The 25,164-nt window shown below is 45.0% G+C and overlaps 1 protein-coding gene across 2 annotated transcripts in view; it reads right to left on the minus strand.

Moving 5' to 3' along the window:
• Positions 1–295: 295 nt before the first annotated feature.
• The window catches only part of LOC101610758 (ubiquinol-cytochrome-c reductase complex assembly factor 1), a 130,947-nt gene continuing 106,078 nt past the window's right edge, over positions 296–25,164 (minus strand). For both annotated transcript variants that reach the window (XM_045157534.1, XM_045157535.1), the window contains exons 8-10: positions 16,889–16,966; positions 6,199–6,312; positions 296–1,703 (exon numbers count right to left, since the gene is read on the minus strand). In XM_045157534.1, the coding sequence (XP_045013469.1) occupies positions 1,569–1,703; positions 6,199–6,312; positions 16,889–16,966 (327 nt within the window). In that variant the 3' untranslated portion in view covers positions 296–1,568. The remainder of the gene's footprint in view (positions 1,704–6,198; positions 6,313–16,888; positions 16,967–25,164) is intronic.

Genomic DNA, 25,164 nt, shown 5'->3' on the forward strand with positions numbered 1-25,164 from the left:
TCAGCTAAAGATTGAGTTATATTAACACACAGGCTGAAAGAGATCTTAAAAAAGTGGTCAGGTGCTATTCCAGGACTGGCCCAAATGACCTTACAAGTTCCTTACAAACTTGAGGTTCCTAGGATTCTAAAGCAAACCCAGTAGCTAAACTGGTGTTGTGGGCTAGATCTGTGGCTGGGGAGCTGCCCTGGGCAGCAAATGGGTTAACATTCAAATAACTTTTATATATGAATTAATGTGCAGAGTTGGGAGCCAAAATCTGTTCCATTAATTTTTCCATCCATTCCAGGAGCAGTTAGGTACACACAGTAAAGTTTATTTTGGTGCATGGTATACTTCACTCCATTAAAAATAAATTAATCAGCAAATTCCTGCCTGGCTCAGCTCTGGTAAATGTAAATAGTGCCCAGCTGTAATGAGTTACAAGGTGTTATTATCTCACACACACAGTGGAGGCTTCACTCGAGAGCTCCATTCGCAACAAAAGCATCTTAAATAAACTGAGAGAAGGCGGTTTGATTTGTAATGTTTTCACAGAAGTGGAATATACCTCACCCGTATAGAGTTTCTTTATATGACTCATTTTATAGCAAGCTCAATGAAGGAAGTTTGAAGTGGGGAGGGGCAAGACAATTTCCCGCCCCTTTCTTTAAGAAAAAATTCTCCAAACTATGACCCAAACACCTAGGCAGGGGTGAATGGGTCCTTACGTGCTCAGACCAGGCAGCTCTACAGCACATGCTGCGGAAGTTGGGGAGTGCACAGAAAGCCAGCACAGGGCTGGGTCTGGGTCTGGGACCACTAACACTAAAAAAATTTTGTTTTTGCCTCACTATCTCATGTAAGGGGGAGGCCAAGAAAGGAAAGATCACATGTTCTTTACCCAATTCACTGTGGGTGACAAAGGGACTTTTGTTCCCAAGTACTCTTTCTAAATTACTTAGGATGTGACAAGCCCCTTGTCCATCAGGGGCCTCCCAGGTCCCAAAGGACATGCGTGGCAGGCCAGACAGTGACACCCTCTGTGAACTGGAGGCAAGAAAAGCAGTCCCCTCTGGGCTCCTCCGTTTCCCTGTCTCTAACTGTGACGGGCAGTTGCTCCTTAGCTTGCAGCATCCACCTCACCATCTATGTCTAAGAGAGTCTGCAATAAAGAAGAGCTGTAGCGGAGATAAGTTTTTTAATGGTCACCTCAACCCCATGGCTCGAAGCTGGAGGACACAGTGTGGCTAGCTGTCTTGCCTCAGCTGCATCACAAGCTGCTCATAGGCACAGTGGGCCTTCAGCAGGGGCGCTCCCTTTCTAACCTAACTTCCCCTCCTCAGCCCTTGGGAAAAGCTGTCCTTAATACATGGTTGTTGGTGGGCTTTGGGAGTGTGCTTGGGGATCCTCTTAATGGAAACCACTGCTCAGAAAAGCACTATACCCCACCAGACCAGACTCCTGGGTACAGGAAGAGGAAACACAATTGGGGCCAAATATTTGACAGTTCAGGCCACTTTCTTCAGGGTCCTGAGGCCAACAGGCACTTCTCTCTCTGAGGTTCTCAAGGGCATCTGGCCAACCTCTCAAAGACCCTCATCATTGTAAGTAGGAGCCCGGGGCTTCAGAATGCTCTGTGGATTCTTCTCCACCAGAGGGCGCCAGCTCACTTCCCCTGTCAGAAGCAGATCCTCGCCATTGATGGAGTCCAGGTACTGCATCTGCAACAGGGAGAGCAGAGAACAGAGGACAAGATCAGGACACATGTGAGCGGGCCTAAGGCACCAGCCTCCCCAAGGACAGGAAAGGGAGGAGGACTGGAGTGTTCTGACCATCCAGAACCAAGCCAGTACCTCTGATCTCCCACATTATTTCATTAAGGAGATCTGCAGAATCAAGCAACTAGGAAAAGTCAATGACAAATTAGGTATTCCCTATCATGCCTCTGAGTGGAGAGATCCTCACCCCACCTCCTCCCCCACCAGGGACATTTCACCCTGTTACACTCATTACAAAGTTCTTGCAGGCCAGGAAGTCACAGCTTGTGACTTATAAAGTCACTAGTGCACTCCATCTAGTATTGCTGGAAGCAAGACCCTCAATTCAGCCCTTTCCTACTGTTGTTACTCGAGGTGTCTACTTCAGAAGTTCACACCCTCTCAAGCATCTGCAAGACCAGACAGAAAAGGGCACCTCAAGGGACTCAAAGATTACATGATAAGGCGTAGGCCTGGTGCTGTCCCTTCAACGGTGGTTCTGTTTTTCTAACGTGTGTACCTTCACTGTCGTCTAGTGGGGCCCCAGGCTGCTCAGCGGGCCCAGCTCCCCCTCCCTACACAGGACAGAGGAGGAGTCTATCCCTGGCAGTTAGGACGATCATCATCCTGAAGACCCCTGATCCTTGTTGCTCTCTGGAACTGGGAGGGGGAACTGAGTGCCATATCCTCCTGCTCCCCACAACAGACTGCTTGCTCTGACATCTGCAGATGGAAAATGTGTCCCTTCTGGGCTTTCTCTTATTTGCACCTCCAGCCCATGGGACACAAGAGTGTTACTATCCTGGACAATACCAGTCCACTGGGTCCTCTCAAGCTTGCCAAGGAATCTATGTGCAAAATCCTCCCTGTGCAGAGGGACACTCTACAGGCAGGTGGGAAGAGCTGAGAGGAGAGGAGAGGGGAGGGGAGGGGAGGAGAGGGGAGAAGAGGAGAGGGACAGGAGGGGAGGAGGGGGAGGGGAGAAGAGGGCTCTGCAGGAGTGGGTAAGCTGAGCAGTGGCTGAAGCTGGCGAGGAAAGCAGCCCTGGAGGACTCCTAGGCTGCTGCTGTTGAGGCAGAAGACGAGAAACGCTTCCAAGTGGACAGGTGAGGATGGACCAGAGCAGGGAGCTCTACTGGACTGACCAGGACAAGGCTCCCTCAGAGGGAGTGGGAGGAAGACTGGAGGCTTCACCTTAGGGCTTGGATCATCCCCCTCTTCCAAGAGCTCATCACTGCTGCCCCTTGATGCCAGAGCCTGGGCTTCTCATGTAGCCATGTCTAGTTTCCACATCCTGAGACTTCCAGGAACTGCCATCTTCCATACAATCCACTCCTCTTACCCACAATTCTATTTCTATCCCTAATGCCAACACTTTGCCCATTTCTCAGGTTGCCTCAACATAACCTCAGACTGGTTACCAAGCAGTACCAGACATACAGAACCAGAGTCTGTTCAAGGACAAGCTTCCTAAGCTCTCCTAATCCAGGTCAGAACACTGTTCTCCAGCCATCCCAGCATCCTATTGTACCTGGATCACACCACAAACATTTGCTCCAGGGCTGGCTGTGCACCTGAATGGCTTGACAGAATTGGGTCCCCTTCAAAGCTTCCTGCTTTCTTAGGAGACTCATCACTGCCTAGTTCTAAATGGGGCCAAATGAGACTTCTCATAGGGACATTAGCTATGGCAACCCCTTCCTTTTGGACTCCTGGGAAGGTCCCAGCTGAACCCTGTTGTGGTATCTGGCACAAGCCCACCATGGCAGATGGAAAAGTTGGGTGGGTCTCTCAGAAAACAGCATTTGTTTTGCCAATTGCTACTCCTGTCTGAGGGTGAGGCTCTCTGGCTACATTGCCTTCTCTCTAGCTCTGACAGATTTGAAGAATGGGCATACAGAAGTGCTGGCTTCTGGGATTCTCTACTCTCTGGAGCTCAAAAGCCTTGGGATGTCAGTTTTTCAGTAAGCAACTAGCTGGTCCTATTGGCCCTGTCTGCATAAGAGCTGGGGTTTGGCCTCCCTTTTCCTGAATGTTGAGGCTTAAAGGCCATGGGGACAGGTGACCAAGGGAATAACTGTGGCAAAAGGCCCTTTCACCCACAGGGGCCAGGCCCACAAAGCAAAGGTGTGACTCACAGACAGCCCAGGCTGGTGAGCTGTCTGCAGCAGCTGAGGCCTCTAGTGGCTACATGAATCACCCAGCTTGGGGTCTGAGGCCAGCTGTGAAGGCTGACTCACCAGGAGACCCTGGAAAAGCCTCCATGTTTCTCCTCCCTGCCATTGAGTACACTCATCCAGAGACCATGAGCTTCCCATCAGGAATCCAAGGGCAGCAGATCAGGAGTTCATTTGATACAGGCTTGAGGAAGCCATGTGGCTAAGCAGTTCTTAATGTGGAGCTTTAGTGTCATGGAGCACTGGACAGCCAGGGGCTATGGACCTGAAAGCCTCCCACCACCACCCCACCACATGCTTGTGAGGCAGCCACTGGGAAGAGCTGGAGGTGTTTATGGAATGCTGTCTGGAACTTGAGCCTGTTAGATGTCAGGTATAGAAAATAAATCCACAGTGGGCACAAAAGAGGGCATGGATAGGTGTTCCACTACACCTCATGCCTTTATCTTCCAGGCCTTTGAGGGCCCAGTATCTAGCACAACACCAGTAAAATGCAGAGTGAATGAATGGCCTCAGCTTTCTGAAAGCACAGCTATTTGCTTTTCCTCTCTATCCCTACTCCTGTGATCTTGGCTTAGTTCATACCTAGACACAGAAAATGCTCATTCCTTTTTTTTTTTTTTTTTTTTTTTTTTTGAGGTAGGGTCTTGCTCTAGCTCAGACTGACCTGGAATTCACTATGTAGTCTCAGGGTGGCTTTGAACTCATTGAGATCATATGTTTGCTTCCTGGGTTCTGGGATAAAGGTGTGTGCCACCACACCTGGCTCTTTTTTTTTTTTGGTGTTGTGTATGCATGTGTATGTGGACATGTATACAGAGGCCAGAAAAAAGACCTCTATTGTTCTTCCACCTTATTTTTCCTACATAGTGTCTCTCACTAAAACTTGATCTCATTGTGTTCTGGCTGGACTTGCTGGCCAGGGAGCCCAGCAATCCTTCGGTCTCCACCCTTTCTCAGTGCTGGAGTTAAAGTCAGGCACACTATGTACAATTTTTTTTTTCTTGGTTCTTTTGAAGAGAGTGTCTCACTCTAGCCCAGGCTGACCCAGAACTCACTCTGAGTCCCAGGCTGGCCTTGAATGCACAGTGATCCTTCTACCTCTGCCTCCCTAGTGCTGGGATTAAAGGCGTGTGCCACTAGGCCCGGCTGGGCTTTTTTGTTTTGTTTGCTTTGTTTTGTTTTTTGAGGTAGGGTCTCACTCTAGCTCAAGCTGACCTGGAATTCACTATGTAGTCTCAGGGTGGTCTCACTCAAGGCAATTAAAGGTGTGCACCACCATGCCTGGCTCAGCAATTTTTTTTTTTTTTTTTTTTGAGACACTGAGACAGAAAGAGAATGAGAATGGGCACACCAGGGCCTCCAGCCACTGTAATCGAACTCTAGATGCGTGCACCACCTTGTACATCTGGTTTACATGGAATCTGGGGAGTCAAACCTGGGTCCTTAGGCTTCACAGGCAAGCACCTTAAGCTATCATCTCTCCAGCCTCTTATCTTTTCTTTTTATGTGCAGCTTTTTTTTTTTTTTTTTCCAAGGTAGGGTCTCACGTTAGTCCAGGCTGACCTGGAACTCACTATATAGTCTCAGTGTGGCCTTGATCCTCCTACCTCTGCCTCCCAAGTGCTGGGATTAAAGGCATGCACCACCATGCCCAGCAATGTGCAGCTTTTCATGTAGGTGCTGAGGATCAAACCCAGGTCCTCATGCTTGAACAGCAAAATGTGTTTACCTACTGAGCCTTTTCTTCAGTCCTCATTCTTCATTCTTTTTTTTAAACAAGAACATCAAGCCAGGTGTGGTGACACCGCCTTTAATTCCAACACTTGGGAAGCAGAGGTAGGAGGATTGCTACGGGTTCAAGGCCACCCTGAGACTACATAGTGAATTCCAGATCAGCCTGAGCTAGAGAGGGAGAGACCCTACCTCAAAAAAAAAAAAAAAAAAAATCAACATTTATTTAACATAATCTCATTCTTCATTCTAAAACCCAGGCATGATAGTGCATGCATGTAATCCCACAGCATAAGAAGTGGAAGCAGGAGGATCAGGTCAGCCTCAGTTACATAGCAAGTCTGAGGCCAAACTTGAGCTACATGAAATCCTGTCTCAAAACAAAACAACTCTGCTAACTTTTCATGTGCCTGTTGCTAATGTGATCAGGTCAGAATTCCTTTTAACTCCTGATTAACTCAGCTTCTCATGATGTTCCCAGAGTCTAACACCCACACATCTCAGGAGGACTCATTTTCCACAAGACGGTGCAAGGGGAGGATGCGAACCTGTTTCCTCACGTACTCTACCAGCAATTCAAGCTGTCGTGGGTCTTCACATTTCTGGTTGAAAAAGGTTCTCCAGAGGGCAGCAGCCAGTCCATGATCATCTGAAAGGATCCCCTGGAACGAAGAGTACAAATGGTCTTCTAGGAAGTATTGCATAGCTATGATACAAAAGCTGGTAAATATTGTCAACAGAAGTCCAAAGACTGGGTTCAGAAGGACTGTGAGGGGGCAGAGAGGCGGCTTCTAAGAACACCTGGCCAATCCCTCAGGAGCCTGACCAGCCATGGCACTGTGTGAGGAGGTGCAGAGCTGGGGGGCTGTCTGGTGGACGCTCAGTGAGCCTCAGCCTCACTGCACCTGGCTGGGGCAGTGCCTGAAAGTTGAGAAGAGAAGCAGAAGCAGCAGTGCTCCCGCTGCTGTCTACAGGCATGGGCTGACAGTACAGACCCTGTGTGCCAGATATGCAGGGGGGTGTGGACTGCTCATTCTTGCTTGGTCTAAAAGCACACATCTACAAAACAGCTGGCTCTATGGGAACAAGGTCACCCATCTGGCTGTACCTGGCCCTGTCTCTCCCTAAGTGGAGAAACAGGCTGTTTAGCAGGATTGCCATGGGCCACAAAGGGCAACGCTTAAAGCCTGTGTGCGCATGTGTGTGTGACATTGCCTCTCCAAGCACTGGTGACTCTGTTGGGAAGCTCAGGGACCAGAGGCTAATTAGAACCATTTGCTAGCTTGGCCCTCTAGGGCAGGGAGGATAAAGGTGATTGAAGGGAAAGTCCCTGAGAAGTTGCTCTGCATAGGTGCCAAGGTTGTACATGGAACCAACGTGCTGATTGGAACTAGATCGAATCCTAGTTCTGCCACTGTCAAATTCAATGACAGGGCCTAACCTGAGTCTCAAAGTTTTTGGCTATTAAAAAGAGATGAAAACACTTGCTTTAAGCTGGGTGTGGTGGTGATGCCTGTAATCACCAGAACTTGGGAGGTGGTAGCAGAGAAAAAATACTTGCTCTACTCATAGCACCCTTGAGGTACAAACATGAGAATAATGTGGGCTCAAGCCCTGGGGTCCAGTTTCTAGCACCACACACACACACACACACACACACACACGACCTTGCTTTAGTTTAGATATGGCTTTGTGTAGCCCTGGCTGGCCTCAAACTATGTAAAATCAAGGATGACTTTGAACTCCTGACCCACCTATCAAGTACTGGGATTACAGATATACTCCAACATGTCAGGCTATAAAATAGTTTAAAAACTTTATGGGGGAGAGGGTGGGCATGGTGGTACACACCATTAATCCCAGCGCTTGGGAGACAGAGGTAGGAGGATCACCATGAGTTCAAGGCCACCCTGAGACTACAAAGTGAATTTCAGGTCAGCCTGGGCTAGAATGAGACTCTACCTTGAAAAACCAAAAAACTAAAAAAAAAAAACAAAAAAAAAACTTTAAAAAGTTGGGCTGGAGAGATAGCTTAGTGGTTAAGCGCTTGCCTGTGAAACCTAAGGACTCCGGTTCGAGGCTTGGTTCCCCAGGTCCCACGTTAGCCAGATGCACAAGGGGGCGCACGCGTCTGGAGTTCGTTTGCAGAGGCTGGAAGCCCTGGCACGCCCATTCCCTCTCTCTCCCTCTATCTGTCTTTCTCTCTGTGTCTGTCGCTCTCAAATAAATAAATAAAAACTTTAAAAAAAAGTTATTCATTTATTTTATTTATAAGCAGAGAGAGAGAGAGAGAATGAGAGAATGAGAGAAAGAGACAATGGGCACACCAAGGTTTCCTGCCACTGCCAACTGGACACATGTGCTACTTTGTGCATGTGGCTTTACATGAGTACTGGGGATTCAAATCTGGGTCACCAGGCTTTACAAGCAAGTGGATTTAATCACTGAGGCATCTCACCAGTGCCCCCTTTAAAAAACTGCTTATTTACAAGTAGAGTGAGCAAGAGAGCAAGTATTTTAAAAAGTGTGACCAACTGGGTACGAGGAATAGAAGCATGCTTTAGCTGGCAGCAGTTGAAGCAACTATCTAGGAACCAGACAGTCTAAATTCAAATGCTAACTCTGACACCTGACTAGAGTGTGGCCTTTGAAAACCCCTTCGCCCTTTTGAAGCCTCAGTTTCTCATGCGCTAGCCAATCCTAATAATTCCTATCCCACAAAATTGAAAACATTAAGAGACAATGTCCACGATAGGCTCTCTAAGTGGTAAATCTTAGAAAAACCCAGGGGCATTCAGTCCACGATATATGGCGGTCTTGGCCTCTTGGGCTCTACGGCATATAATGTCCGACTCCAGGCCAGTTTCCAGGAAGAGCTATGTTCAGTGTGGGGAGCAGACAGTAGTGGAAAAGCACTCCACCTGCTCCAGATGCCCTCTACTAAATAACCCGTCAGTTCCACAGCTGAGACTGTCTTGGCATGATGGCTGAGGTGGGAAAATCCGCTTCTTCTAGCAGATGGCAGCAGGGGCCAAGGACAAGCTCAGGCACATCATTCTCTTCCAAGTTATTTGCCAACACAACAGGCTGCCTGTGTGTCAACTGCTGCTGGCAGCAACCCAGTATGTGACATGGAAAAGACTAAGAGTGAAAGTGGGTGTCACGGGGGCTTGGAGAATGAACAGAGCCCGGGGCAGGAAATGCAGAGCCACCATGGCCTGCTGCAAAAAGGCAGCCCCAGAGATGGGTGAGACGGCTGGTATGGGGCAATCTGTATGCAGATGCTTTGGGGCAGTTAGAGGGACAAGGAGGATTCAGGGCATGTTGGCAGTGCTAACAACCTGTTCTAGGACGTCAAGGTTTCTTTACACAGCCAATGCCTAATGACTACCTACGCCATACAGCACAGCTATTATTACCATCCTGGCAAGTTAAACACAGGCTCAGAGGCCAGCTAGCTAGCTGGTGCCCAGCAGAACCAGCCTGCACTTCTCACCCAGCCATCAGATAGCCCCTGGTACACAATGGCAGTATACTGGAAATGGCTGAATACAAAACTAAACTTAGCTGCAGCTTTCTCTCCACAAGACTGTTAGTAACTCAATGAATAAAAATGGAGGCAAAAAAAAAAAGGAGGCCAAGGGCTGGAGGATGACTTAGTGGTTAAGGTGTTTGCCTGCAAAGCCAAAGGACCCAGGTTTGATTCCCCAAGACCCATGTTAGCCAGATGCACAAGGGAGCACAAGCATCTGGAGTTCGTCTGCAGTGTTTGGAGGCCCTAGCGTACCCATTTTCTCTCTCCCTCTTTCTCTGTCAAAACAAATAAATAAAAATAAAAAATGGAGGCCAAGCCGGGCGTGGTGGCACATGTCTTTAATCCCAGCACTTGGGAGTCAGAGGCAGGAGGATTGCTATGAGTTCGAGGCCACCCTGAGACTACAAAGTGAATTCCAGGTCAGCCTGGAGTCGAGTGAGACCCTACCTCAGAAAAAAATAAGGAGGCCAAAGCCAGACATGGTGGCCCACACCTTTAATCCCAGCACTGGGAAGGCAGAGGTAGGACGATTGCTGTGAGTTCCAGGTCAATCTGGGCTGGAGTAAGACTCTACCTAGTGGGGAGAAACTGGAGGCTAAGCATGGTAGTACACACTGTTAATCCCAGCACTTGGGAGGCTGAGGTAGGAGAATCAGAATGAATTTAAGCGCAGCCAGAGCTATATATAGATGAGTTCCCGGCCAGCCTGGACTATACTGAAACTCCTAAAAATAGGAGCCGGGTGTGGTGGCGCATGCCTTTAATCCCAGCACTTGGGAGGCAAAGGTAGGAGGATTGCCTTGAGTTCGAGCCCACTCTGAGACTCCATAGTGAATTCCAGGTCAACCTGGGCTACAGTGACACCCTACCTCGAAAAACCAAAATAAATAAATAAAGATAAAAATAGGGGCTGGAGAGATGGCTCAGTGGTAAAGGCACTTTCCTGCAAAGCCTAACAACCTGGGTTGGATTCCCCAATACCCACGTAAAGCCATATGCACAAAGTAGAACATGCATCTGGAGTTCATTTACAGTGGCTGGAGGGTCTGATGTGTTCATTCTTTCTGTCTCTTCCGCTCTCTGCTTGCAAATAAATAAATAAATATATTTTTTAAACTCTATTTAAAAATAAACAGGGCTGGAGAGATGGCTTAGCGGTTATGCGCTTGCCTGTGAAGCCTAAGGACCCCAGTTCGAGGCTCGGTTCCCCAGGTCCCACGTTAGCCAGATGCACAAGGGGCGCACGCGTCTGGAGTTCGTTTGCAGAGGCTGGAAGCCCTGGCGCGCCCATTCTCTCTCTCTCCCTCTATCTGTCTTTCTCTCTCTGTCTGTCACTCTCAAATAAATAAATAAATAATTAAAAAAAAAATAAAATAAAATAAAAAAAATAAAAATAAACAAAGAGCTGGGAGTAGTGGTGCAGGCCTTTAACCCTAGTGCCCAGGAGGCAGGGATAGGAGCATCACTGTGAGTTTGAGGCCAGCCTGGGACTAGAGTGAATTCCAGGTCTGCCTGGGCTACAGTGAGACCCCACCTTGGAAAAACCAAAAACCAAATAAAAAATAAAAAGACTCATTTGACTCTACACATTTCAAACTAAGGAGACAGAAAAGGGTACCCAGGAGCCAAATGCTAGGGTACATGGGAATTTTCCTAATTCTAATAAAAACCCTAGCTGTTTTCCCTCACAGCATAAAGAAGGCAGCCTTTAGGAAATTAGGATGCCTATGTCTAGAGACCTCCAGAGAGAGAGGAGAGACAGTCAAAGGGCTTGCCTGGACTAGGGCCTGGTTACGGTGAAGAGTGTAGAGTGGCCAACTACCACTATGTATGTGCTTCGCATGTATGAGAACAGAATCAGAGCTACATGGGCCCCACTCTCAGGGAGCTTGCAGTCTAGAGGGGACAAACCTAGTACACATCAAACAGCAGCGCAGAGCACAGTCCTGCCAGTGAACATTGTTCAGCTGCATGATTAGACCCCAAGCCATGGGCTGCACCTGCCCTTTGCCCATGTGCACATGTGCAGAGGCCACAAGAGAACCAACGAGTGTCCCTCCCTATGGCTCTTCCATTTTCTTTCCTTAAGATGGAGTCTCTTTCTCACCAGGCATGGTGGCACATACCTTTAATCCCAGCACTCTGGAAGCAGAGGTAGGAGGATGACTGTGAGTTTAAGGCCACCCTGAGACTACATTGTGAATTCCAGGTCAGCCTTGGCTAAAGTGAAACCCTACAAAATGAAGTCTCTCAGTGAACTTGGAACTGCTATTTTTTTGGTCATTTTGGTTACCAGGAACCCTACAAGTCTCCCACCTCCGCTCCCCTCAGGACTGGTATTACAGTTGTACGTGCCACGCCTGGCTTTTTACATGAATCCTGGGGATCTGACTCAAGTCCCACCCACTGAGCCAGCTCCCCAGCCCACCCTCAGATGAAGAAACTGAGATGCTTATTTCACTGAAATTGTACTTAGCCACTTCTGAGTAGATCCTAACTCTGTGACTTCACGAGCAGCCTGGAAAACATACATAACCCGTAGCTTGTCAGCAATGCAGTCTCTTAAGTCCAACTCAAACTTGCTTAGTCCAAGTGAATCCAACATACACTTAACATTTTAAGAAAAGCTGTTCTGGAATCACACATTTGAATCATCTGTGAACTTTTACAATTATAGCTGCTCACTCATATCAACTAAGTTAGAACTTTTTTTTGTTTCGTTTTGTTTTTTGGTTTTTCGAGGTAGGGCTTCACTCTGGCTCAGGCTGACCTGGAATTCACTATGTAGTCTCAGGGTGGCCTCGAACTCTCAGCGATCCTCCTACCTCTGCCTCCTGAGTGCTGGGATTAAAGGCGTGCGCCACCATGCCTGGCTAAAGTTAGAACTTTTTAGGTGACAGGATCCTGACAATAGTATGCCTAGAAAGAATTCCAGATAATTAGCAAATTTCCTAAACTTTCTAGTTTGTGTCACCTACACACTTGCTGAGTGCCAGGCAGCATTCAGACTGGACTAGAAACTGCAGAGTGGACTGGGAACTGCACTCCATACAGTCTCATGTACCCCAGACTGGCCTCCAATGAGTAGGTGGCTAAAGATGACCTTGAAACGTTGACCTACGTGCCTTTACCTCCTAAGTGCTGGCACTGTAAGGTAAGTGCCAACACTCCTGGTTTTATGTGTTGCTGGAGATCTGGGGATCAAACCCCAGACTTCATGCATGCAAGGCAAGCACTCTACCAACTGACAACTGAGCTATATATTCCCAGCCACCCTTTGTACATTTCCTCATTTCTGCTAGACAACAGAAATAGACACAGTAGGCATTGACCTGTTCCAGAACTCCTCACCTAGCCCAGTCACAAACAGGTAATGCTAAGGCAAGCATTGTAAGAATCCAGGGAGGGCAGATGAGCTAAGCCTGGGGGAAGGCCAGGGACTACTTCCCAGGAGGGATGATGCTCGCATTAAATCTGGAAGTAACAATAAAATGAGCTTAAAAGCACATGGTTTATCAAGAATCCTGGTGGTATGTATACAGGTGTTCATTACACACCATCTTTTAACTCTTCCATACGCTTGAAATTTTTCTAATGAAAGTTGGAAGGATGGGAGATGTCAAAGAACAATAACACGGACAGACCCTGGAGACAATGCTACTAGAGGAAATGAGCCAGCCCCCAGGAACAAATATGTAAGATTCCACTGACATGAGGTTCCCAGAATGATTACATTTCTGGAGACAAAAAGTGAGGTGGGAGAAAGAGGGATTGAGGAGTCACGTTCAATGGGCACAGAGCTTCAGCTTGAGAAAATGATGACCCAACATGCATAACTCAGCAAAAAAGCAATCTGGAAAACAGCATGTGTGTATGGGTGTAACTACCATTTGCATAAAGGAGGAAAAAACAGATGCCTGTCTATGCGCAGGTAACATCTGGAAGGAATGCCAATAAACTATGCATGAAGTTTTCCTCTGGGGCAACAAACAGGGCAGGGGAGGAAATAGGCCTTCTATTTCCTATTTCAACAAATTATGTAGCTCTGTGAACTTTTAACGTGAGTGTGTATTGCTTTTGTAATAAAGATGAGACTGTACACAATTTGTCTGGCAGACTATATGTCTTCCTCTCTCTGGGAGCAGCTGGGGCTGTGACAGTGTCTGATTTGTCTTTGTCTCACCACCTGGCACCCAGCAGATGCTCAAGAAATGCTGACTAGTAATGACTTAATCATATTACACAGTGTTCTCTTTTCTAAACACTGGCCAAATGAAGATGAGGAAGTACAAACAAAGCAATAGTGGCAGGCAGAGAAGACATCCTGGAAGCTTCCTTCAGCAGTATCATCAAAAGTTTGTGTTGGAGCTGGGCCTGGTGATGCACACCTTTAGTCCCAGCACTCAGAAGGCAGAGGCAGAAGGATCACTGTGAGTTCAAGGCCACCCTGGGACAACATAGTGAATTCCAGGTCATCCTGGGCTAGAATGAGACCCCACCTCAGAAAACCAAAAAAAGAAAAAGATAAAAAGGTCTTTGTTGGGCTGGTCCTGGTGTCTCATGCCTTTAATCCCAATACTTGGCAGAAGGATTGCTGTGAGTTGGAGGCTAGCCTGAGACTACATGGTCAATTCCAGGTCAGCCTGGGTGACAGTGAGACCCTACTTCAAAAAACCAACCAAACAAATAAACAAACCAAAAACCCTACAAATAGACCTACCATATGACCCAGCTAAACCACTCCAGGGTATTTATCCAAAAGACGCCAGGTCAACATATTACATTAATGTTTGTTTATTACAGCACTCTTCCCAATAGCTAAGTTATAAAACCAACCTAGGTGTTCATCAACACAGAAACGGATAAAGGAAATACAGTTTAGCTAGGTGTGGTAATGTACACCTTTAATCCCAGCACTCAGGAGGCAGAGGTAGGAGGATCACTGTGAGTCCAAGGCCATCCTGGAACTACAAAGTGAATACCAGGGCAGCCTGGGTTAGAGTGAGATGCTACCTGGGGAAAAGTAAGTGAATAAATAAATGCCATAAAGAAGTTATGTCATTAGGGCTGGAGAGATGGCTTAGTGTTTAAGCGCTTGCCTGTGAAAACTAAGGACGCCAGTTCAAGGCTCAATTCCCCAGGACCCACGCTAGCCAGATGTACAAGGGGTGCATGCATCTGGAGTTCATTTGCAGTGGCTGGTGGCCCTGGCACGCCCATTCTCTCTCTGCCTCTTTCTCTCCCTGTCCCTCTCAAATAAGTAAATAAAAATAAAACAAAAAAAATTTTAAAAAAGCAAATTAAAAAATGAAAATGGATGCAATGAAAATAATCATATTATGTGAATTAAGTCAGTCTCAGAAAGACAATTATCCTGGGCTGGGGAGATGGCTCATTAATTAAAGGTGCTTGCCAGCCCAGGGTTCAATTCCTCACTACCCATGTAAAGCTAGGTACATGAAGTGGTGCATGCATCTAGAGTTATTCTGCAACCTCAAGAGGTCTAGAACACCCATTTTGTTTCTTTGTTTGTAAATAAAAATTTTGCTGCTGTTGTTATTTTGTTTTGTTTTTCAAGGTAGGGTCTCACTCTAGGCCAGGCTGACCTGAAATTTACTATGTAGTCTCAGGGTGGCCTTGAATTTACAGTGATCCTCCTACCTCTGCCTCCCAAGTACTGGGATCACCATGCCTGGCTAAAAATCTTTTTTTTTTTTTATATATATATTTTTTTATTTATTTGTATATTTGACAGAGAAAGGGGGGGCGCTCTAGGACCTCCAGATGCATGTGCTCCCTTGTGCATCTGGCTTACATGGGTCCTGGGGAACTGAACCTGGGTCCTTTGGCTTAGCAGGCAAACTCTTTAACCGCTAAGCCATCCCTCCAGCCCTATTTTTTTTATTTTTTAAAATGTCCTTTTTTTTTTTTTTTTTTTTTTGGTTTTTCGAGGTAGGGTCTCACACTAGTCCAGGCTGGCCTGGAATTCACTCTGTCGTCTCAGGGTGGCCTTGAACTCACGGCGATCCTCCTACCTCTGCTTCTCGAGTGCTGGGATTAAAGGCATGTACCACCATGCCTGGCTTTTTCTTTCTTTCTTTTTTTTTTTTAATATACTTTTTTTTATTTGCAAGCAAAGAGAGAGAAGACAGGCAGAAAGAGACAGAATGGGCACACCAGAGGCTCCAGCTATTGAAATGAACTCCATATGCATATGCCACTTGTGCATCTGGCTTACGAGGGTCCTAGGGAGTCAAACTTGGGTCCTTTAGCTTCGCAGGCAAACTCCATAAGCCATCTCTCCAGCCCCTCCTTTTTTTTTTATAAATCTTATGCCACAATGTAAGTGTCAAAGTTCATTTAATATCTAGTAAAAAAAAAAAAAATCTTATGTTGGCGTGGTGTTGCACGCCTTTAATACTAGCACTTTGGAGGCTAAGGTGGGAGGGAGGACTGCTGTGAGTTCAAGGCCACCCTAAGACTACATAGTGAGTTTCAGGTCAGCCTGGGATAGACTGAGACGCTACCTCAAAAACCAAAAAAAAAAAAAAAAAAAAAAAAAAAAAAAAGTTCTGGGCTGGAGAGATGGCTTAGCAGTTAAGGTGTTTGTCTGCAAAGCCAAAGGACCCAGGTTCAATTCCCTAGGACCCACATAAACCAAATGTACAAGATGGAATATGTGTCTGGGGTTTGCAGTGGCTGAAGGCCCTGATGTACCTATTCTCTCTCTCTCTCTCTAACAAATAAAACAAAGTTTAAAAAAAAATATTAAAGGGCTGGAGAGCTGCCTTAGCAGTTAAGCACTTGCCTGTGAAGCCTAAGGACCCCATTCAAGGCTTAATTCCCCAGTATCCATGTAAGCCAGATGTACAAGATGGCACATGCACCTGGAGTTTGTTTGCAGTGGCTGGAGGCCCTGGCATGCCCATTCTCTCTCTCTCTCTCTGTTGCTCTCAAATAAATAAATTTTAAAAATTATTTTAAAAAATCTCACACACCCATTCTCTCTCTCATAAGAAAAGAACAAAAAGGGACCTATATCCTGTGTTTTCTCTCATTTGCAGGTCAGTCTTTACAGATACATAAAATCGTACATGTACAGATGACGTGAAAACAGAAGGGAAGCTGTCTAGGGGAGAAAAGGAGACTAACAGGGAGGGGGGAAGGCAAGGTAGTAAGGCATGGGAGAAGAGCGTGCTAATAGTACATTATATAATTGCATGAAAATAACCTTATGTAACACTGTAGAATAAAATACATAACTTGTTTTAAAAAGATTTTTTAATTTTTTTTGTTGATTTTTATTTATTTGAGAGTGACAGATAGAGAAAGAGGCAGAGAGAGAGGGAGAGAGAGAATGGGTGCACCAGGGCTTCCAGCCACTGCAAACGAACTCCAGACACATGAGCCCCGTTGTGCATCTGGCTAACGGGTCCTGGGGAACTGAGCCTTGAACCGGGGTCCTTAGGCTTCACAGGCAAGCGCTTAACTGCTAAACCATCTCTCCAGCTCAAAATACATAACTTTTTAAAAGCCATTGTAATCCCACCACACAGGAGCCTGAGGCAGGAGAATTATGAGTTGAAGGACAGCCTCAACTACTTATTGAGATCTTGTCATAAAACAAAAAAATGAAAAGAAAGGAAGGAAGGAAGGGAGGGAGGGTGGCCATTGTTCAGCCCATGGCTTGGCAATGATCTTACCTCATCATATCCCAAAACTGCAGCATAGAAATTATTTGTCATGAGGACCATGTTCTTCTTTAGAATGTGAGAATTAACCTGCAGAAACAAAATTGTGAAAAGGAAAGTATGATGTGGGCTTTTAGCTGTCATGGACTGAAGGAGATCCAAGAACTTCCCAACTCCCTTACTGTCAGAATTCTCTCCAATTTGCTACCTTTTTTTTTTTTTTTTTTTTTTTAAGATTTTGATCCCAAATAATACAAAGTAGTCAGTTTCATGAATGGAACCCCAACTATACATCTGGTTTCATGTTGGATCCTAGGAACACAAAGAAAGTGCCTTAATTGAAGAATCACTGTTTGCTATAGGATAACAAATGTGTGTATAAAGAAATTAGTTGTCCAGTGTGGAGACTCCCAGATCAGGAGTTCTAGATCATCCTCAGCTACACAGTGAGTTCAAAATCAGCCTGGGCTACCTGAGACACTGTCTCAAAGAAACAAACCAGTAGCTGGGCATGGTGGCACATGCCTTTTAATCCCAGCATTTGGGAAGGCAGAGGTATGGAGGTAGGAGGATCATTGTGAGTTTGAGGCCACTCTAAGACTACATAGTGAATCCCAGGTCAGCCTGGACTAGAGCAAAACCCTACCTTGAGAGGGAATTACCATGGGATATATTTTATAATCATGGAAAATATTAATAAAAATTAAAAAAAAAACCCTACCTTGAAATACCCCAAAGAAAGAGAAAGAAGGAGGGAGGAAGAATAGGGAGGGAGGGAGGGAGGGAGAGAAGGAGAAAAAGGGGGGGAGGAGAGAGGGAGGGAAGGAGAGAGGAAGCAAACCAATCAGTGTTTTCACAGATATAATTCCAGTTCTTGAGAGGCGGAGGTAAGAGGAGGGTGAGTGAGACCTTGCCTTAAAAAAAAAAAAAAAAATCAGGGCTTAGCAGTTATGGCATTTGCCTGTAAAGCCAAAGGATCCTGGTTCAATTCCCCAAGACCCACGTTAGCCAGATGCACAAGTGGGTGCATGCGCCTGGAGTTTGTTTGCAGTAGATGGAGGCCCTGGCGTGCCCATTTTCTCTCTCTCTCTATGTGTATGTATCTGCCTTTTTCACTCTCTCAAAAATAAATAAATAAAAATATTAAAAAAAAATATTTAAGACCAGGCGTGGTGGCGCACGCCTTTAACCCTAGCACTTGGGAGACAGAAGTAGGAGGATCGCCATGAGTTTGAGGCCACCCTGAGACTCCATAGTGAATTCCAGGTCAGCCTGGGCTAGAGTGAGACCCTATCTCAAAAAACCAAAAAAAATTTTTTTCTAATATTAAAAAAAATAAGGGCTGGGGAGATTGCTTAGTGGTTAAGGCACTTGCCTACCAAGCCAAAGGACCCAGGTTCGATTCCCCACAACTTACATAAGCCAGATGCACAAGGTGTCATATGTGTCTGGAGTTCATTTGCAGTGACTGGATGCCCTGGCGTGCCTATTCTCTCTCTCTCAAATAGATAAATAAAAATAAAATATTTTTGATAAATCGGGGCTGGGAAGATGGCTTAGAGGTTAAAGGAACTTGCTTGCAAAGCCTGGTGGCCTGGGTTCAAGTCCTAAGCCACCCTTTGTAAACCAGATGCAGAGAGATAAAAGTGTCTAGCATTTACAGTGGAGCAAGAAGCTCTGGTGCACCCATACACACATATATACCAATAAATAAAAATAAAAATAACCCAAATCAAAATGACAGAGCACAGTATGATCACATATTGTCTCAAGCCCTATTACAAATGTGCTGAGGTAAATGAATTTTAGTGTGAATGTCCTCTTGCTGGGGAGGTGAGAAAGACTGTGTTAGAAAATTAAGTGGACCTGGGAGAATAATCTGACAGGAAAGAGGGAGACTGGAGGCCTGCTGAGGTGAGGGGATGGAAAAAGAATGTTTGGGGTATGTCATATAGGTGAACGGATAATAACTCTGGCAAATTATATTGGTTTCAGGGTAGGAAATACCTCAAGAGCCTCTCAAAAGAGCTTATCATGGTGAAATATAAAAAGATTGTTGTCAGGGACAGGAAGAGGAGAGAGACGCTGGATTGTGTGTGAATTGCTGAGGTATAGGAAGGGCCTCAGAAAGGGCCACAGCCTGAGGCTGTAAAAGGAGAGAAAAATAAGATGAACAACTAATTAGTTATTGTTGGCATTGAGATTGTTTTAGAAACGTAATCCTGGGCCTGGTATGGTGGCGCACACCTTTAATCCTAGCACTCAGGGAGCTGAGATAGGAGGATCACTGTGAGTTCAAGGCCAGCCTGGAGCTACAGAGTGAGTACCAGGTCAGCCTGGACTAGTGTGAGACCCTGCCTAAAAAAGGAAAGGCAATTCTGTTTGATTATTGAGACTCTGGTAGACTTTTTCAGATACCTGCAGAGTTTGAAGTTAGTTCACTGAATATCTTCAATAGGGTAAAATTTAGGCCCACAGGCAGTAATATGCTCTGAGAAGAGGGTCCATGTTTTTGCTCTTCTCTGGGATCCCAGTGGAAAGCCCAGGAGTATATAACATGGAATAAGGACTTGCTATAATTTAACCTGACATATTTAACAAAATACCAAACATCATTTGGAACTTCATATGGAAATTAAGAGTCCTACTTAATAATCCTTTCCATACCCACACCCACCACCATCTCCTCCAATCTTCAACAGAACTCTGACAAGCAATTGTGTTACAGTCACCTCTAAGTGGCTACCTGAAGACTAAGAAAGGTGGAGTGACTTGCCCTAGTGGGTCACACGGTAAATTACTAATGAAGCTAAGATCATCATCCATTTCAAGTCAATGCTCCTTGCATTCTGTAACCTCCTGCTTCCAGAAGGATAATTAAAACACTTCAAAGAAACAATTTAAGGGAGATTGAAGGGAATTTACAGTTGGAGAGAATATAGTACATAATGGCAGGAAAGGTATGGCAAGGGGTGGCTTCATGGGAGTAGGGGACAGCAGGAGGATATTTGCCCACATCTTGGCAGATCAGGAGGCAGAAGCTCAGGCCAGAAGTGGAATGAGGCCCTAATTCTCAATTCTTGTCCCTGAGCAACTCGCTTCTTCCAGGTAGGCTCACCTCCTAAAGGTTCCCAAAATGATGCCAACAGCTGGGGACTAAGTGTTCAAATGAACTAGTGGAGGATATTTTACATCCAAACCATAACAGATCACAAACAAAGACTGAGAGATTTTTAACCTGGGCTTCATTATCAGTCTCCGAAGAACGAAAAGACAAAAGATTTGTATTTAGGCTCATAAAACCTGGATTCAAGTCACAGCTCTACTATGTACTTTGGATGTGATCTTAAGCAAGTCAAATAATCTCTCTGAATCCATATTCTTGTCTTTTAAATACCCTGCACGTAAGAACTGTTTTCAAAAGCAAGTGAGTTAATATGTATCCATTCATTAAGTTAACAGCATACACTGAAAGTCTTGGTAAACTGCAGAGCGTTTTGCAAATGCAAGGAATTATGAGTAATACCTTCTGGTTTGTTTATATAAAACTAAAACTAAGACCAGTTCCAATACTTTACAGTCATGGATAATTTTCAAAAATGAAGAGAGAATTGTGAAGCTCAAGGCTGGAAAATATGAGATTGGTGGTAACTGAGTGCAAACCATGACCTTTCCCACCCACCTTCAACCCAGGCCACATTAGCCTTCCGTCCTTTGTGTTCTCAGAGCTCTGTGTACACATCTCCCCGTAGGTACACAATATGGTTTACAGTTGCCTATGTATCTGTCTCTCCCACCAGTCTAGAAACTACTCAAACTTGTGTCATAGGAACCAAGAAGGACAATTCTGGCACTCAAACACCTGGCCCAGGCCAGGGTACAAGACAGGCATGATGAAAACTGAATCTTTACAAAGATCAGGGCAGGACTGGAATTGGGTGGTTAGCACTTGTCTAGCTCATAATGAAGCCCTGGGTTCATTAAGCCTTGAGCATCCCAAACAAAAAGTGAAAACAAAGGCATCACTCCATAGCATGCTCTGTCCAATGGTACCAATTTGTTTGTTTTGTTTCATTTTGCTGTGAAAAATCTTTTGTTTCTGAATTCTAGAAACATATACTGCCACATTTCTATTGTATCATCATGGGCTGTGGCAAAAACAAAAAAAGAGCCAGGCGTGGTGGCACACGCCTTTAATCCCAGCACTCGGGAGGCAGAGGTAGGAGGATTGCCGTGAGTTCGAGGCCACCCTGAGACTACATAGTGAATTCCAGGTCAACCTGGGCTAGAATGAGACCGTAGCTCAAGTTGAAAGAGAGCAAGCTACCATACCTAGGAATGGTTTTCAGATCTTATTACCCAGGCTGGATTAGATCATGAGAAAGAACCTGGAAGAGCTCAGTCAGTGCAGACACATGATGTATATGTAACAGGTGAGGAGAAATGATAGCAAGTTCCTCAACTACTGGACTCACCTCACTGAGCCCTTCTGGCCAGCCAAGGAGCCAAGCAGAGTTGGGTATTCCCTCTGGTGAACCCTCGTTGGGCTTTACTTCCTTAAATAAGCTTTCATGTGTTGGTATGTAGGTTCCCCACTTCCCTGGTGCCAGATCACTTTATATGGAGCACCTCATCCATGAATACCAGATGCCCCAGCAGAAGAGAAACTCCTCCTAGACAGTGTTGGGCTGTTTGCTTATTAAAATCTTATCCTTTCAATAATGCTTTGCTTCTTCTAAAACCCCATACACACCGCACCACCACATGGGAAAGGTTCCTTTTATATCAGTTACTCATATTTTCCCATTTATTTAAGCTATTAAAATTCATGCAGATATTTTATAAGCCATCAGGATTCGATGACTGGTATTACTGAATGTTTAATAATAAACTAAACAGAAGAAATCAGAGGGTTAAATGATGACTGCAATTCCTGTAATGACTTAATTAAATTTTTATTGAGTACATAAACTATGATGTCATTTCTAGCCAACCATGGCTCTGCTTTCGCAGCATGTCACAGGGTGGGAGCACTCAATAGGAGGCTAGGCTAAATGAGCAGCAGGTCTCTGCTGAAATGGGGAGGGGAGCAAGGCTCATGGAACACACTCAATAAATTATCCGTTCATTTTTAAACAAAGTCCATGAGTTATAATAGATTTGCCATGCACTTTTTATGACATAATAAAAATGTTACCTTAAGGATTACTTAACACATACTACAAATGTTATAGCAGAGGCAGGCACAAGGGGCAAAGAAAACAAACATGAGCAGGCCAGGGACAGGTCCTGGAGTTTATGTCCCGGGGGAACGGCATAGTATATTAAAAAGGGAATGCAAAAAAACAGGGGGGAGGGGATGCAAAAGTTCAGGGCTACTAATCAGTAGATTAATGAATGAGACAAGCCACAGGGAACACAAGCAATAAGGAATCTTGTAAGGTACACGCTTAATTAATGTAGTATTCTCAGGGAGGAATATTAGCTTTAAAGAGATGCCAGTTCATTTAAGGCCAATTCACTGCCCTCTTCCCCTTTTTACTGAGGCTCTTAAAGATAGTTGTGCGACTGTTTAACAGAGACTACCTGGATACAGAAACCAGCGGCACATCATGTGGTAACTTCTCTCTGGGAGCACTTGAAGATTCTTCAAGATTTGTCCTTAGTCATTTTTTCTACTTTGTCCCTTTTGCTTCCTGACTCTCACCTCGCTCCTTGGTCAGTCAACTCTGCACCATCTCCACAGCTCTGTCATGTGCTCGTGTCTCCTAGCCACACTACTAATGGGAATTTTTGTCTTTACTGATGCAAGGGATGCTAGCTTTCTTATCCGCTCAGATCTAGCTCCCAAATTACACTCCTGAGTCTCCAGGTGCTGCAAGTGACTCAAATCTGGAAGATTATTAATAATATTAATAAGATTATTTCTCAAGTGCCAAGAAGTGTGCTAACAGTTTTAATGTATATTAGTTCATTTCATACTTCTCAATTGATTGAGGAAATACTGTTACTATGTCCACTTTATTAATTTATTTGAGAGAAAGGGAAAGAGGCAGAAATATAAAGAGAGACAGAATGGGTGCTTCAGGGGGGCCTTAAGCCACTACAAACAAACTCCAGACGCATGTATCACCTTGTGTATCTGATTTATGTGGGTCCTGGGGAATTGAACCTAGGTCCTTTGCCTTTGCAGGCAAAGTACCTTAACTGCTAAGCCAACTCTCAAGCCCAAAAATATTTTTAAAATTTTGTTGGGGGAGTGGTGCTGGAGAGATGGCTCAGCAGCTAAAGGCACTTGCTTGCAAAGCCTAATGGCCTGGGTTTAAGTCCCCAGTATCCACATAAAGCCAGATGCACAATGTGGTACATGTGTTTAGAGTTGTTTTTTTCTTTTTGCAGTGGCAGGAGGCCATGTTGTGCCCATAGTCATTTTCTCTGTCTGCCTATTTCTTTCTCTCAAATAAATAAATAAAAATATTTTTTAAATAATCTGTTGGGGCTGGGTGTGGTGATGCATGTCTTTAAATCCTGCACTGTAAAGGCTGAAGTAGAAGGATTACCATGAGTTTGATTGAGTCCAGCCTGGGACTACAGAGTGAGTTCCAGGTCAGCATAGGCTACAGTGAAACCCTGCATGGTGGGTAGACAGCCAGGCATTGTGATGCACACCTCTAATCCCAGCACTCAGGAGGCCAAGATAGGATCACTGTGAGTTCGAGGCCAGCCTGAAACTACATAGTGAATTAGTGAATTCCAGGTCAGCATAGGCTAGAGTGAGACCGACCCTACTTTGATAAACCAAATTAAAAAAAAAAAAATTGTTGGAGGGGATGGAGAGATGGCTCAGCGTTAAAGGTGCTTTCTTGCAAAGCCTAATGGTCTGAGTTCGATTTCCTAGTACCCATGAAAAGCCAGATGCACAAAGTGATGCATGTACCTGGAGTCCAATTGCAGTACCAAGAGGCCCTGGCATGTTCTCTCTCCCTCTCTCCTTGCAAAAAAACGAGATATATAGATAAAAGAATTAGTTGGAATAAATGACCAAGGGTGGCTAGAGTTGCATAAGGAATATATCAAACTTATCGCAAGGTAATAATGTAATGCAAGAGACATCAGCCAGACTTTAGAAGACAGTAACTATATCAATGCCATGTGCTGTTGCCAGGTGGAAGTAGGCTACTATAAATTGGACAACAGGTGGCTGACTATTTAAATTTAATGTTAGAAATTAAGCCACTGTGAAATATTATGTGAGATACAGAGAAGTCAGGTGAGATAGAGAATTGAGACTTATTAACCAATGATCAAATGTTACCAACAAAATTATGTGTGTTCATGTGCACATGGTGTGGCTCACTCAGGTACATGAAACTGTTAACACCAATAAAAAAGAAAAGAGGGGTTGAAGAGATGGCTTAGTAGTTGAGGTACTTGCCTACAGAGCCAAAGGACCCAGGTTTGATTCTCCAGAACCCACGTAAGCCAGATGTACAAGGTAGTGTATGTGTCTGGAGTTCATTTACAGTGGCTGGAGGCCCTGGCACACCCATTCTCCCTCTCTCCCCACTCACCTTCATCTCTCAGATAAATAAATGAAAATAAAATATTTCTTTAAAACAAAAGAATCACGCCTTCTAAGGTCCATTGTGAAAGAGGTGGTGGAAAGAAGGGCAGGACTCTTTACAGCGTGCTCCTCCAGACACAAAGAGGCCTGGATATCCATGTCCTCAGTGTCTCAACACTACCTACACAAGACCATCATAATAGGAGGAAAAGATCATGACATCATGACACCAAAATAAAAAGAGATTGATTGAGAGGGGGAGGGGCTATAATGGAGAATGGAGGGAGGGAGGGAATTACCATGGGATATTGTTTATAATCATGGAAGTTATCAATTAAAAAAAAAAAAAGAAAAGAAAAGCAGGGTGTGGTGGTGCACACCTCTAATCCCAACACTCAAGAGGCAGAGGTAGGAGACCACCATGAGTTCGAGGCCACCCTGAGACTACACAGTAAATTCCAGGTCAGCCTGGGCCAGAGGGAGACCCAACCTTGAGAAAAAAGAAAAGACAAGAAAAAAGAAAAGAGAGAGAGAAAGAAAATGCTAAATGGATAATTTCAATTTTTTCTTCCCTTTTTAGAAAATGATATGAATGTCTGAGTAAAGTATGTTCCAGTTGTGATGAGAGACCAAACTAAATAAGGCACAGGATGGTTTTTTCAAATCCAGTTTTAAGAGACATTTTAAAGCTGGGCATGGTGGCACACACCTTTTTTATTTTTAT

Source organism: Jaculus jaculus, chromosome 8 (assembly GCF_020740685.1).
Source record: "Jaculus jaculus isolate mJacJac1 chromosome 8, mJacJac1.mat.Y.cur, whole genome shotgun sequence".
In the NCBI taxonomy this organism is placed as follows: Eukaryota; Metazoa; Chordata; class Mammalia; order Rodentia; family Dipodidae; genus Jaculus; species Jaculus jaculus.